We start from the raw sequence: 16,644 nt of genomic DNA on the forward strand, positions 1-16,644 counted from the left end.
AGCACAACAATAATTGGTTTGGGATTATAAAAACACTTAAGAGATGGGAAGATATTGCAGTTACATGCAAGGCATGAAGATTGTTTCTATAAGCAATTTAGAAATAGAATGTTTCAAAGTTAGAAGGGAGCTTCCTAAATCCTATTTGCTGTGCCCACAGGTAGTCTTAAAGTGTAAGCCTCTTCTGGCTTTTTTTTTTTTTTTTGGTATCAGGATCTGCTAGCTAAAGAGAAAGAGAAGTATAATAGACACAGAGTAGTTGCTTGCAGCTTTAAACATTAATAGTGTGTGTTTCCAAAAAGTGTATGCATATATATGCACATAACAAAGATAACTGACTGGGAACATTTACATTATAAATACATCTATTACTTAAAATATTGTGCTGCGTTTCCCACTACTGTTCAGCTTTCTGTTGGAGCACCTTAAAACGCTGAAACACCTGATTCTTGGTAAATAAGAGCTTCAGAAATATTTAGATTACTACTAGCTGCATTTGCAATTTCAGATTGGTCCTTTTCCTTAGAATACATGAAATATCACGTTAATTTGAATTAATCTGCAAAATATTAAAAAATACTTTTCCTGCTATGAGCTGCAGTTAACTTAATGCTGCTGTAGAATCATGAACTTTTAATCTACTAAATTAATTACTACATTGTAATCTAAAAGTTCATTCCTTCCTCTCTCTTCCCTCCCCTTTATTTTGTAGATAGATAAAGTAATTCTATAATCAGACTAAGTATCACAGCATGCAGTATATAATGACTATTGATGTGACTTAACAGTGGAAAAAGGAAAATTCAACAGTTTCTTGAAGGACACAATGTATAAAAGACAAATGAGTAAGAGCAGAGAGATTCTAACACATATACCTCAAAAAATTTTAATCAATTCTTGGAACTTCCTTAATCTACTCAAACTTACAAAATGATGGATATGCATAAACACACATTTGGAAAAGTATTTAAACTGACAGTTTCAGCCAGAGTTGATATTTCTTCACTAACATCATAATTACTGCACAAGAAATAAGGAACATAATATCCATTACAGTGATTTGAATATGCAGGTCTGCTTTTGTGTTAGTCATAACTAGTGAGGAAATAAAGAACTTCACAGAATTTAGGAGTTCTACCCATGAAAGGTGGTGGAGAAGACAGTGTGTGAGAGCGCAGCAGCAGAGTTAAGACATTTCAAAGTAGGACTGATAGAGAAGTGAAGAGTTCCTTCCCTGTTTCAACACAGCAAACCCACCTCAAGGGTTGGTATTTACATATTGGCAATAGGTTCATTTTGAAAGCATTGATCTGACTATACTGTACATACCTGGAGTAACGTTTTCTTTAACAGCCTCTTCTTCTGATGTAATGTTGTTTGGCCCATTTGTTTCAAGACTAGAAGGCAGATTGCTGCTTTGTATACTCAAACTGGAGTTTCCCACTTCTAGAAATGTAGACGTGTCTTGACTTTTTGTTGAAAATTTTGAAGTCTAGTAGCAAAAAAAGAAGAAACCTTGATTTAAGATTCATTTTCTCAGAAATATGAAGGATAAAAAGTTAAAGGTAATATTTGATTTCTGGATCACATTTCTGCTACAACCAGCAAAAACACTTCCAGTTCTACATGTATAAAAAAATTATCATTGTATTTCTTCTAAACAGAAGACAGTACAGGGATTATACATTTAAATCTTACAGAAAACTTAAGCCAAAGTATTTCCTCCATCAGAGTTTTTCTGTAGTAGTACCTTGCTAAATTCTCTACTGTCTTGTGAAATTCTGTATTGAGAACAGGATGATGAAATATCAGAGTCAAGACTTGGTTCCAAAGGCTGAAAGGGCTGGTGATGGAAGTTCAGAAAAGGTCTCTCCATTTCAGGAAAATCAAGTTCAGCTGCTAGAGCTATAAGAAAAGAGGTTATTTTAAAAACAAACAACCAACACCCCTCAAAAAAACCCCAACAGACATATCACACCTCGCATCTATATGCGGTAAATAAAGCATATAGAATTCTGCAGGTACACAAATACTAGCTTGTAAAAAAAAAAAAAAAATCTCTTTACAGCATCTAATTCTTTCACTCTGATACAATGCAGGTACAAAAAGCAGCAAGAAAGTGCTACGTTGATGCAATGTTTTTTTTTTTTTTTTTTTTATGAAAAGCTTAAGTCCATAAGCAATCTGTTCAGCACTTTTGAGACTGCATCAGAAGTAGCATGAGCTTCCCAGTACAAAACGCACAGTGACGCAGTGGAACAACTCCAGTGAAGAGCCACAAGGGTGATTAAAGGAAGGATGAAGAACATGATGTTGAAAGGGATGCTACAAAAATGTGTTTGTACAATCTTAAGAAAAGGCTTGGGGGTATGGGAAAAGGGGCACACAAATTTCTGCTGTCTACTATGTCCTAAGTGACAGTACAGACAAGATGCAGTCAGGCTTCTTGAACATGCTCAGTGGAAGAAAAAGAGATAATGGACACAAGATGGAACACAGGAAATTCTGGTTGGATACAATAAATGAATGAATGAATGGAAAAGAAGAAAGTTGTTAAGATGTTGCCCAGGGGTGTGCGGAATCTCTGTCCTTGGCGATATTCAGAACTTGCCTGGACAAGGCCTTAAGCAACCTGGTCTAAGCTGGCTTTGCTGTAAACAGGAAGGAGAATTTGGACCATGTAACTAGAAGTCCTTCCTGGTCTAGATTAATCTATAATTCTATGATTCTAGGTTTTCAAACATTCCAGGAAGAAGCAGTTCAAATTAAAATACTAGTATTATCTTCATGATAACTAATAAAGATGTTCTCATTTTCATGAACCGTTACGTTTTTCTAGAGAGCACAGAACTCCCAGCAGTCTGTTAATCAGTGTTTCATCAACTATGTGACCCTACCTGAATAGTGGAATATTATATATGATTGTCTCTACCTTCCTGAAGCAAAAGCTGTGCATAAACAAGCGATAAAATTGGCACAGATAACAAACAGCCTAGCCATAGTAGCAGGAAACTGCACAGAACTAGACTATGATCAGATAGATACCTGATCAGACTTTTTTTTTTTTTTTTTGCACTACACCATGCTGTGTGGACATACACATAAAGCAAAGCATGAAGAACATCAAAGCATCAAAATTCTTGCATGTAGAATCCTTCTTGACTTTAAAATATAAGTTGAATATAAATAATACAGACTAACACACAACATTGAGTAAACTGCTTCTCATTTTGTACGATGACAGCACAGCACAAAAATGCTTTAAAATGGCAAATACCTTGGAAATGTGTATTGTCCTCTGAGTAAGAGTTCAAGTCTCCAGTACATTTCCCCAAGATCTGCTGTACCTGACTTTCTTCACAAAGGTACATCTCTCCTTCAGGCAACTGAGTTTCAGATGCTCCAGACAAATTCTTTTGCCTCTGCTGCAAGGTAAAAGGCAGCAAGGAGTTCCAAGGGTGGCTTGCTGTTTCTCTCAAAATTTGATCTTCCGTACTATCAGAAGACAATCCTGCAATAGTAAGCTAGATGTTCAGTTTTGCGTATACACCACTTACATGAAGTCATCTGAAAATACACTGCTTAATATCCTGAAATATTCATAAAGAGCGTGGGGTTTTGTTTCTTTAATGGTCTCCTGTCAATGCTCCCACAAACCTTACCACAAATTTCCACAAATTCAAGTTGATAATATCTAATTAGGTAGTAATCAGTACAGCTTAATACTTTTAGAGTATGTAGACTTAGGAAATACTGAAACTATAAAATCAGGAAAGAATTAATGTTGTTATTTTATGCTAGATAGCATATTTTTACCTCCTATTGCATATAAATGTGGCAATCCTTTAATGTGATCTTGAGTATCTTTATGACATCATGCAGTAGTTTTATTCATGCTTAAATAGAAATTGCCTAATACCAACACAAGAACTCTGAGGGAATCAAGGCAACCAAAATTAGTGCTCCTAGTTAGCGCACCAAACCCTCTTTGTCTATACACTTACAGAAGAATTGCACAAAGCTATCAGAAAAGGTCATTATTAAGCACTGAGTGTATGGTGAAGACACAGCTAGACTTGAAAAATCTATTCATGCAGCTGAGTAACCAAAACCTTTGGTATTTTTCTTCTACAACTAAAAAACAACGGAAAAGAAAAGCTACAAACAAATGACCTTAGAGTTCTCTTTAGCTTTCTTATGTCAATAAAACACAGATTTGTCACATGAGTTATAAAGTTTATTACTCAAAATACCACGTACCAGTTTAGAACATTGGGGTTAAAATGAGCCACTGAAATCTCAGGCTGTAAAAACTGTAGTCTTCAAAAATTGATTTATAAACATGGAATAACTCATACACGTGTTGTTTATGAGATCAGGTATGTGTCAGATTAACAAAATATTAAGCCTTAAAGTAAATAAATCCACAGGTCACTACTTAATCACTTTCAAACTCACTTCCCATGTTCAGAAGTGATAATGTCAGTATACAGAGAAGAAACTATCTATTTATTCTAAAGGAATTATTTTTAATTTTATGAAAAGCTAACAAGATGGAGAGGCAGGCTGCAAGCAAAAAAGGATATGAACATGTATTTCCCAGGGAACTATTAAAAGTCAGTATGGCATTCAAATGAGATTTTCACAAATAATTTATTATCATTTGGGGATCAGGTTTTTTAAAAATTTTGCCACTTGAAAACTGCTAGTGTTACAGTTGCTTAATAAAACTCAAGATATCCTTTGCTGAAGCAGATGTGTTATGAGGTTAAATTATTACAGAAGTAAAAAAATCATGAGCACATAATGAAACATTCCAGTTACACTCAAATCTAAGACACATTAATCATTCTTAAGTGAAGTTCAACATTAGCCTATTTCAGAAGAGCTTACGTCCAGTGAGTTAGACCCATTCTGCTATAAAACAAAAAGAATACACAATTTTCCTTTCACAAGAACAATCCAAACACTTACCAGTGTCAACAGGGCTTCCATCCAATGTTTCACTAGTCAAAAAGCTTCCAGTGGAAATTGTTGAAGATAAGTCACAGGGTATTCTTTGCGTGAAAGCCTCTGAACCTAAGTTTGTGGATACTACTTTAGAAAGTACTTCCTAGGATGAAATAACATACCTATTACCATTTATTCAGATGTCCATAATTAAAGCTTTAAAACCACACATTTTATTCTGAGCTCAGTTCAAGTGTAGAAGCCTTCATGTTTTGCACAGTCAGGCAAATACAAATTCATCATTGCTCAGTACAAAACATTCACACCCAATGTCCCAGACACATCATGCCCCACCAGCCCCCTCCCCTCCACACACACGTACACGTGCACGCACACACACACACACAGTTATAAAGCCTCTCAGAACTGCATACAAATCATGACACCTGGAAGATTATTTTATCTTCTGGTGGTCAGATTTGGCTATTTCTCATCACAGACCCACTTCAGTAGAATTGTAGATCTCAGAGGAACGTATAAGCAATACATGAAAAACTCAAGAATTTTACAAGTACTTGCAATACTGAGCCTTTTGCAGAAAGAAGACTGATTAAAAATTTAATTCTACAATACTAAACTAAAAATATACAAAATATCCTAAAATAGTATCCTCCTCAATTTTGAGGTAAGCTCTACAAAGTCATAAAACAGAGACTGAGGGTTCTCGTACTTCGAAATTTTGAAGAATTAGATGTGAACATTTCTTCCCGAACTCTGAATTAAAAATGTGTACTAAGAAAACAAGACAAAAATCTAAGAAGCCCTTCCCCTACATTTCTCATTATATACTACCTTACATAAATATATTTAACATACCCATAAAAAACATGTACATTTAAAAGTAATTTTATATACACATGATATACATAGGATTTTTTAAATCCTGTTTTTATCTCCTGACAAAACAATGGGATCTTTGGGTGAGGGAAAAGCAGGGGATATCATTGGTGTTGATTTTGGCAAGGCTTTTGACGCTGTCCTTCACAACATTCTTGTATCCCAGTTTGGATGTCACAACCTGGATGCATGGATGAGATGGGTGGATAATGGGAGACTGGCTGGATAATCAGGCTCAGAAGACAGCGATTAAAGGGTTACACTCTACCTGGAGGTGGGAAACAGGTAGAGTATGACAGGGCTCTGTCCTAGGACCTGTCCTCTTTAACACCTTTGGCAATGACCCAGAGGAGGTGACACCATACTTTTATCAAGTCTGCAGATAACACTAAGTTGGGAAGACCATTCGATACACTAAACGTCAGGGCTAACATCTAGAAGGACCTCTTGAGGCTGGCCCTACAGGAACGTTATGAAACTCAGCAAAAGCAAATGCAAAGTCCAGCACCTGGGAAAGACGAACCCCATGCGTCAGTCCAAGCTGGGGCCTGCCTGGGGAGCACCCCTGTGAAAAAGCACCCAGGAGTCTCACAGACAGCAAGCTGAGCGAAAACCCACGGTGTGTCCTGGCAGCAAAGAGGGGCAACAGCATCCTGCGCTGTATGAACAGGAATATAGCCAGTAGATCCATCGCAGTGACTACCTCTCTCTACTTGGTGCTTGTTATACTGCTACGTCTAGAATACAGCACCCAGGCTTAGCACCCCAATACAAGATAGAAAGACTTCATCACAAAATAAAAAGTTATGTTATATGGTTATTTTGATATGACCAACCGTATTATCAAGTCTGAATGATGGTCCAGAATGTGTTGTAATTCCCTCTCCAACTTCAGCAGCAAGAACTGGTGAATCTTGAGCCACTTGAAAATCCTGGGACTGGGCTGAACACAAATGTAATAGAAGCAGTAAGGAATAGAAAGCAACTTTGGAGTTCATAGCTAGCAGTTTTTTGTGAACAACAGATGGCAGTAATACTCTACGGCTGCTGTCCTCGCTCACTATTAGGGCACTGATTTTGCCCATCCTTACCACTTTCTTCTCACCTACAACATACTTTCTGCTCCACTGTACCACCAATTTAATTGGCAACCAGTGGTTCTCCTTGACCAGCCTTCCTAAAATGTCTAACTAGCATGACTGCTCTCTCTAGAGCATGCAGGAAGAGCTAGAAATTCATGCTTTGGCTTTGGCTTTGCAGAATGAAACATAGCTTTGCTAGTGTTACCACAATCATTTAATCGGGGCGGGGTGAATCTTTTGCCCTCTACCATTACAATGATTACCAAAAAAAAAAAAGCAGACATTCTGAGTAGATCAGAGAAATCAGAAACACTGAATTACTTAACTATAGCATGACTACTACCACAGAACTGAATCACCTTTGCCATAATTCTCTTATACATAAAAATAAGTAAGATTGGTATCTGTGCAAAAGAAGCACCGTAGCAGCACCAGAAAAATGCAATTTCTGTATTCAGTGCTGACAAGCACCTTCAAAGTTTGACAATTCTAAGATTGTAAATTAATTGCCAACAAACAACTCTAAAATAAGTATTCTTATTTCCAGTAATAATTTGCAAGAAAGAAGTGCCAAATATCAAATGGAAATTAAACAGTAGAAGTTAAGTAGGTATGTTTTCTCCCAATTCTACAAGGGCTGCTAGTGACAGAGACATTTCAAATCCCCATCATTTGCAAGACTCTATACTTAGGCAGATCTCCTAACATTTTGTAATCCTAACACCAGTTTGTACCTTGTACAAGGTGAAACCCAGTTTCTTACCGGAAGGTGGAGTCTAGTTGTTCTATTTTTCCTGCTACAAAAAAAAAAAGGGGGGGGGGGGGGGGGTGAGGTTTCCTCTGTGAGCCAACACCAGTGAAGTATCTATATGATGTGATACTTATGTATCTCAATAAATATGAAACATTGTGAAACTCATTTGGGGGTGGGGGAGCGGGGGGTGGATAAATAGCTCTAAGGTTTTCTATAGCCACTATCATCCACTAGTCTACTATGAGAAAGTACAAGACATGAAAGTAAATACATCTAAATATATTTATTTGGATTAAACCAGAAGTTAATCTATGCTTAATTTACTACGTTATTACATTAAATGCTAGCTAAGAACACTGAAGAGCACAGAACACTGGTTTCTGATCCCTTTTCTACAAGTATGTCACAACGGTCTTCAGGTTCACAGGAAAGATAACTTTTAAGGTTTGAGTAAAACAAGCTGGCAACAAGCTCCTTGGTTGGATGTGGCAGTAGTGTGACTGAGTCAATATACACTGCAGAGTCTGCTCTCCTTCTTTGGAACAGAATATAGGAGATAAAGGATCCTGAAAATGAGCAAGGCCTTACAGCAAATTCCTTTAATCAGCAAGAAAACTGTAATCATATAATCTCTTGGCATTTAAATATCTCCATAGGAGAAAAACTGTGCAGTATAAAAGATTTCTAAACTCAAGGAAAGAAAGTAATAACAAGAAGCAGTGGCTAGAAATGGCTGTCAGACATTCAGAAACTGGAAATAGACTGTTTATTTTATAATTTGATAAAAAAATTAAATGCTGGAAGAAGCTACCAAAGAATTCTCCATTTGCTGATACCTTTACATCAAGATTAAATATTTTTCTGAAAAATTATTTTATTTTTGAAAGGGTATCAGCATGACAGGTAGTAATTTAGGATACATATGAGATGAGATTCAAGCATTTAATACTTTCTTGTATATAAATTCTATGGAGAGCTATGCCACAAATGTTTCATTACTATACTGTAATAACCTGCACTGTTCTTGTGATATTAATACAAGGGGTGAACAGTAGCAATTTCATGCTATAAACTAAATTATTTAATTAAAAATACAACATGCTCATATCTCATGACTTCATTACATTAATATCCTTAAAGAAAAATGTATTTGGTGACTCATAAAGGAGGGGTTTTCATTCTTCTCTCCTCCCTCCAAAATAATAGTGCAAGGTTCTTGCTCCTCACAGCTTCCCGACATTGACATAGGACTTTCATGTTTTAAGTTTCTGGCCACCACACTGTGACAAAGAATTTGTACCTAAAAATTGAGTCTGTAATATCCAGGATGCTTCCCCCCCCCCCCCCCCCCCCCCCCAACAGAAATTGCAGTAAAATAGCAGCAATTATTTTAGGGTGCAATTTGAAAGACAAAAGACTGAACAACAAACTACCCAGTGAAGACAATATAAACCCCCCTGTTTTTAGTCCAAATCCAACCTTGTAGACAAACAAAAAAGAGTTGTACTCCACACTAGTTTGCTATATTGGTGATGGATAAGACAATCTATTGCAATAGTGAATTATGGACAAATATTTGGGATTACTAAAAATAAACTGAAATCTTAGGTTACCTTGGATCACACAAAAAATAATCATGCTTGGAATAACAGCTCTGTATAGGGTAGCAACACATGAAGATAATCACATCTGGAACACTGCTGCTCAAGGGGACCATTAAATATGAAGATGAATAAAAAGAGACAAGCCTGTTGATATGTAATGAAGGAAAACTGTGGAAGAGATGTATGCATCAAATCTAGTCACCATTTTCAGGCTGACTTCTTAAGGAAATTAAGTTTATGCCATCAAACTGCCTGTCGCATCTGCAGGGTCACTTTGCAATCCGATATTAACAATTTGCATTCTATTAGGCCATTTTAACCAAATTGAATTGGGAAGGATAAATACAGAGCGTTCAAAGTTCTTAACTCATCTTGTCATCCATCAGTGACAGAGAGCAATCCAAATCTTAGCTTCACTGGTGGCACTTACTGCAACATCACTTTAACAGTTACCTGTCCTCTCTGGCTGCCAACCAGCCGATCAGTTTGTGCAGCACTTGTAACCACTCAATATTGAGCATAGGGATTCATCCTCCCCTAACCAGCAGCAGTCCTTAAGACCCATTTTACATTCAGACATGTCTGCCTCTAAATTTGAGAGGGTTAAAGTTATTTTTCTTCTTGTAATAATTGGAAGAAAGAAATACAGCTAATTATGGAAATTTAAAAAAAAAAAATTTTTTTTTGCCTGTTACCCAAGGACAAGTCTCCTATCAAAGCAAACTCACCTTTGTTGATAAAGTATCCAAGCAGATTTACCAAGCTTATCTTTTTAAGAACCTGTACAATTTTTACCTTTTTATCTTTAATGCTTCATTTTGAAAGAGCACATGAGCAGTGATTAATAGGATTTGTGCACATCTAGTGGTTCTGTAATCATGAAAGCAGTACAACTCATAAGTTGTAAAGCTTTACATTATTTGATCCAAGGTAGAAACCACCAAGAACATAACTTCAAAGAATAAGGTCAAAGATCACACGTACAAAGCACTCATTTGCTCTCACCTTTAGAGATACAATTACGTCTTGAAAACATGGGAAAATTGCAAACATGTTCTCGTTAGAATGAAGTAGCAAAAAAATTTTTAGAAAACAATTAAATAAAAAATAATCAAACCTTTAACATGCACTGTAGGTTTTCTTGCTCAAGATACTGCACTAGTTACCAGAAGTACCACAGAGTGCTTTCCAGCCCTCTAATTACAAAGATACTGTTGACAGTTTTTGTTGTTGATCTACTCAAGAGGACAATCCTCTTAAATACATAGTCACATAAAGCTTTGCCTTTTTTTTTTTTTTAATAAATATAGATGTTCACATAAAGTTTCCTAGTCCTCTTACATAAACCATTGCACTGTTCATATATAATACTCACCAATGTAAAAAGATACTACACTAAGATATTTTATATTAATTTGCTAATGGCTGATCTAGCAATGCTTCTACAACTTACTCAGAAAAATACAAGCCTTTTCTTCAAATATTGTTAAAAATGACAAAATTCTTTAGTGATAATTTAAGTTTAAATATAGGTATATTTCAAAAAAGAGTATTCTGAGAATTAAAGAATTAAATTCTTTCAGTTGAAAGAAAATGAGCTTATATATACTTATTCAAAACAACTTCAATTCCTAGTAAATCCTGATTGAATTGAAAAGGATGTCTCCACACAAGCTAAATGAAAAGTTATCTTAAGATTTGGGACAATGGTGAAATTTCCATCAAAACCAGGAGGTGCATACTACATTAGCTGTATTGCTCATAAAGATGTACATCTAAGGTAGCAAAAGTTGCTGAAAACTCCTTTGCATTTCCAGTAATGCATTTATTTTAGATGGATACTGAAAACTGTACTGGAACATGAGATGCTGTCATCTTGTAATAAGCTTCAAATTGCTTTAGTCAATGTTTTGCAAACTTTGTGTAACAGTTTCCAGAAAGTCAGGCATACCATTTCTCAATTATAGCGATGATAAACTGCATTTCAGTTTGCAAGAAATTTGAACAGAAGCAAGTGCATTGCAACTGAAAGTAGTGGAGCCTTTGAGTTAAAGTTATTCCAAGACCGGAAAGACAAGCTAAATTTGTATATGCAGGAAAAAAACCAGTGGGAATTAAAAACCTTGACATACACTTGTTAGTCCAATCTCTTGAAAAACTTCTTAGTAACCCGCCTTCTTTGTTTACCTAAAACTAGTCACCTTTGTCCTTTTATAAAGCCAGTCAAGCTACCAATAACATGCTTAGTAGGTTTCAACAACCCTGTAACAGAACTATTTCGAACAATCACAAAACACTTTATAACAAAAACAACTTGTTTTTTTGATAACCATAGCAACTTGGTTTAATTTATGGAATCAGACTAACTTTGTTACATATGGAAACAGTCTATCAAAGGTGTAATCTCTAATAAAAGCTCTTCACAGATGAACAGAAAAGATCAGAATTAAAGTAATCCTTACATTATTGTACTATTTTTATTTCTGTCTCAACTAACACCTGATTCTTTCAAAGTTGTTTCTTTGACCTAAAGATAACACTCAGCCTTCTGTTTTTTGTCTCAACTGTATTTTTAAGCAATTTCTTAGACACACTGATCTTTCAGTGGACATCTACATTAGCATGCTAACACTCCAGAGTTCTTTTTAAGCATTAATTTCCTTTGCGTCAACACAAGGAATCGCTGGGTACTGAATCAGGCACACCACGGGTCTGCTCAAAACAGGTTCCCACCTGGTGGAGCTGCAAACCTGAACACCCCCCAGTCTGGGCAGAAGGTACCTCCTTCAGGAGGAAGACACCACTGTGGCTTTCTACAGCAGTTTGCTCCCTATGCATGCATGGGATTCGGCTGGTAAGGGCAGTGCAATCAGGTAATACAAAAGAAGTTTCTTTACAGATGGTTCTACAAGGTACAGATACAAAGCACACGCCTTGGATGAGAAACTGTTGACTAGCAATGAAGTTCACTGAAGTGTGGACTTCTGTTACTAGAATGGCAATGGATGACAAAAAGAAAAGATAAAAACTCAGTCATTCTGAGATGCATGCTTATTGAAACACCCTTTTTTACACTTAAAATTAAGCACTATTTAAATAGTACTGCATGTTCTTTAACAAGTCAGGTCATATGCTATAAATAAATAGCAGTAAAATTAGCAGTGCTGAATGGTATTTTCCTCAAAGGAAGAGGATTTCCTCACCTGAAACATGAATTTTCAAGCAGTTACCATCAGCACCTCTTGCAATAATCTACTTGACTGTTTACTTTGCCTTGGACTTCCATTAGGGATTTGTTCCTCGTACTTTGTTATGCTCAAAAGTAACCTGCCTTCTTCACAAAGAGCATGACTGTAACATTTCACATATGCAAACTCCCCAATGGTCGATATGGGAGAAGATTCTCCACCAACAGAAACTGTTTTATCTGAATTTAAAATACTTGTAATCAGTTTAGATATAGAAATGCAATGTTTTGCACTTCATGAAAAACATTAAGACGCACATTCTATTCTACAGAAGTAACCTACTGAATTTGTACAGTGCTCCATTTTAATAAAGTTAGCCATATCAGGTCAGTAAAAACCTTTGCATTACACAGTCTATGGATTACACAGATTGAAAGATTTTACAAGTCTTAGACTTCTCAAAAAATAATTCCTAACTCAACCAAAATATTTATTCCAAAACAATTCAAACAAATTTTTCCACCAAAACTTTCAGTAATTTTTCCAAATCCAGAGGCAATATAACTTCACTGTTCTGGCTTAAAAATTTTTCTTCCCAACCTGCCCCACACCACAGCCCTTTTTGGCTACTCAATCCAGTGAAAAAAAATCAAGTTCAACTTTTCACCATCTACCACGACCAATTGTTAGATAACGTAGGAATAAATCACCTGTGGATCACAATGGGATTACACAGCAAATGGGCATTCCCTACTCTAGAATTCCACTGGATAATATTTCAGAAAACTTTTTTGGTATGTATGTTGATTTTTTTTTTTTTTTAATTAAGATGTGTAACACTAAGCTAAGTGCTTTTGAGAATATATTCTTCAATCAAACCTTCACCAACAAAACTCGTTGTCTAATCAAGATAGCAAATTGGTCCAACAAGTATTATTCTGCATAAACTGATGCTGACTAGCATTAATTACTTTTCTTTAATTAAAGATGTCCTATATCAGCTGTTTCATTATTTTGCTCAAGATGAATGCCAGCCTGACAGGCCTACAATTACTCAGATTTTTCTGCTTAGCCCTTTTAAAAAAACTGGCACAATATTAAAAATTTGTAAAATACACAATAAATTTTAGCTATGAAGAAGCTAAAACTAAAAAAGTTTACATTTAGAAAACATCAGTTTGTTGTACCTGTTAATTAATGTTCCTTACAGAGAATTACAAAGCATTGCATGCAGACTGTAACAAACATGCTTAGAAAATGATAATTGCTTTGTGTAGTTGCTATCCGAAATTTTTACAAAGACTGTTTTGTAATTGAAAAAAACTAAAAAGATGGTCTAAAAATTTCTGTAGAAACTTGATATAACTCCTTATTTAAAGATTTCACACTCACTTTCCTGGTATGCTCAAAAACTGAACATTCTAACACTGTCCATCAGTTCTGATGGTTTTCTTTACAATTATTGTACAATTGTCTATTAACACTGACCCTGCCCAACAGAAAAATCAACAGGGAACTTAAGTCATGGAATTACAGTGAATTTTCTTTTCTTGGTGAAATTCTGTTTTGATTATGTTTTTCTAGACAGACAATGACAGGATAAGCTTTTCTTAACTATAACTCACTTTGCTGGTACATAAATTATACCTTAAAAAAAGACAACAGTATCAGCTGTCATTTCACAATCAATCATCTCAAAGACTCTTCAGAAAAGATTAATTTCCTCCAATCTGTATTTCTCAGGAACAGCAGCATTTATTATATATTTTATATCCATATATATATATTTATATATTTTACCTGCAAAAGAAATGTTGCAACTCTTCGGCGTGTCTACCTCCAGTATAACACTAAGTTCGTGTTGTTCCAAATCAAGCCCTAACTTGACTTTTGCCACTGGTGGTTTGGAAGATTTCCATTTCTGTTCTCTACATAGAACTTTCTCAGACTGTTCTGTAAAACAAAGTTTTGCACATTGGAATAATACATATGTATCAAATTAACTTGGGAGATGGAAGAGAACTCCATCTCAGCTGCAAAATGAGAAAAATTATAATGAAAAATACTATACGGCCTTACCAGTTTGCTCAGCTGGACTGATGCACTGTGAAATCATTTCACTTCCATGAAATTTACTCCTGCCACAATTCTCTGGCTGGTAGTCTTCTGAGACTTGGAAAAAGTCAGTCCTATTAATCCAGTCAGGCTTTTGTGCCTTCGTCATTTCTTCATTTGTGCACATACGTCTCACCTTAAAAGGAGCAGCGGGGTGGGGGGAAGCAATTGTATATACGATTATGTTTATACGCAGTTATCAAACCAGCATCTTCCATTTATCAAACCACATTAGATCAGAATACTTAGCATTTTTAACAGGAACAATTCCTGAAAAGTCTGCTTTTAGTTTTTCAGCTCCTGAATTCTGGAATTTTAGCTGGAGACTGTAAAAGCAAGGGACAGGGACTCTAGGCAATAGTTATTTTTCTAAGATGGCTTTTGTTTAAAAAAAAAAAAAAAAAAAAAAAAAAAAAAAGGGGGGGGGGGGCCAAAAGGAGCTTCTTTAGAAACTCAAAATAAACTTGGATTTTTCTTCTGTTACCCAGGAACAAGCAAAATTACAAGTCAAGAGTGCAGCTGCCAAACCAATTTCCTAACGGGTACACATAAAAAGACAAACTTTAAAAAATAATCTATTCAAAATGCTTACAATATCCTTTGCAGTACTGCTTAACTGTTTTTAATACAAAAGCTGTTTTACACATACAGCTGCATTTCTAGAGCTGAAAAAAACTATACCTGCAGATATTTCAGACAACATAAGTATTTCAATAGGCATTACACTCAGAGACCAAGCACAGAGGTTCATACTATTTCTGTTAGACTGAACAAAACGGCGCTCTTGGGGCTTACAGAAAAGAACTACTGATTACAAATCACAAGTCCTAATTAAAATTTTCATTATGTTAAATCACCTAAAACTATCAACACTCCATGGGATATTTCGTTAATTGGTAGCATTCACTCAAGTTTGATCACCTACTAGATGACTCACCATGCAAAGCATTTATAAAGCTTACCTGCTTGTTCAGAAATTCTTTCAAAGCCTCTTGCTGTCTCTGCATCTGTTCCTTCAATTTATCTTGCTTCTGTAAAAGTAGTTGTTCTTGTATTTTCTGTCTAGAAAGAAGAGCTTCTCTTTGTGCATCTAGCTGCTCTTGCAATTCTTTCAAATACTTTTGCTGAGCTTGGATGCTTTCTGATGAGGCCAACACTCTGTCCCTTAAATTCAGTATACCAGAATAATTTAACAAAGATGCCTCTCCTGGTTTTGATATCAAGAATTCCTCAACACCCTGGGCTTTAGATTCTTCATGAGATGAAGTCATGGGTTCAGAAAGATTGAGGAGTCGTTCAAGGCTTGTTTTGATGGTGCTCTCTGCAGATCCCTGCTGATACGCCAAAGAATCAACTGAGGCTACCTGAAGTATACGAGATCCCCTTGTTGCTGGCATAAGGGGTGTCTTAAGTGGAGGGTCTTCTCCGGCTTCTGTCTCTGTTTGATGGTTAGACATCTTCTGAGATGACTCTTTAAAGTGCACTGTTTCTGAAGGCTCAGAGGAACCTTCCGCAGGCAAAACAAATCTAACGTGTTGTACGCGTGCTTCTGGTTGCATTCTTACTGCAGTGACGTCTTTCGTGACTAACCCTGATGGTAACTGGAACTGAGATGGTTCTCTGATGTGGTTATTGGAGGTTTCCAATATTCCCACTTGTTCCTGTGAAGGACCGCCACACGGCAAGCAAAACTCTCCATGCTTCAATTTTGATGCTTCTAAAAACTGCACGTGTCTGCCAGGACAAACGTTATGCATTTGCTCTTCATGTTTCTGTGAAGATGGTTTTTCCAATATATGCAATGTTCCTGAAAACACAGGTAGCGACCGTGCATACTCTTGTGCATGAACCTGTTCAGATGACTGGTATTGTGTTGGTTGCACTCCTTGCCTCTGTAGAAGTGGTTCTAAGACAGGCTTTAAATTAATTGATTTTGATTCCACCATGCTTGAAGATGTTGCAGAAGTAGACAAGTATCTTTGCTTCAACTTATTCTGATACTCCTGTATACGCTTTCTAGCTTCTTCAATGGAGTGTTTGTGCAGCCTGAACAG

The 16,644-nt window shown here is 36.1% G+C and overlaps 1 protein-coding gene and 1 non-coding gene across 2 annotated transcripts in view; both read right to left on the reverse strand.

Annotated features, from left to right (window-relative positions):
* The window catches only part of CEP295 (centrosomal protein 295), a 47,108-nt gene that overhangs the window by 7,321 nt on the left and 23,143 nt on the right, over positions 1-16,644 (reverse strand). The window contains exons 14-22 of the mRNA XM_041118473.1: positions 15,553-16,636; positions 14,555-14,726; positions 14,276-14,428; positions 10,293-10,343; positions 6,684-6,790; positions 4,975-5,113; positions 3,278-3,511; positions 1,751-1,905; positions 1,330-1,492 (exon numbers count right to left, since the gene is read on the reverse strand). Coding sequence (XP_040974407.1) covers positions 1,330-1,492; positions 1,751-1,905; positions 3,278-3,511; positions 4,975-5,113; positions 6,684-6,790; positions 10,293-10,343; positions 14,276-14,428; positions 14,555-14,726; positions 15,553-16,636 — 2,258 coding nt within the window. The remainder of the gene's footprint in view (positions 1-1,329; positions 1,493-1,750; positions 1,906-3,277; positions 3,512-4,974; positions 5,114-6,683; positions 6,791-10,292; positions 10,344-14,275; positions 14,429-14,554; positions 14,727-15,552; positions 16,637-16,644) is intronic.
* On the reverse strand, positions 5,369-5,452 carry LOC115353642. Its single transcript, XR_003927643.1, has one exon. It is a non-coding gene; the product is annotated as a small nucleolar RNA U2-19 (small nucleolar RNA).

Source organism: Aquila chrysaetos, chromosome 19 (assembly GCF_900496995.4).
Source record: "Aquila chrysaetos chrysaetos chromosome 19, bAquChr1.4, whole genome shotgun sequence".
NCBI lineage: Eukaryota > Metazoa > Chordata > Aves > Accipitriformes > Accipitridae > Aquila > Aquila chrysaetos.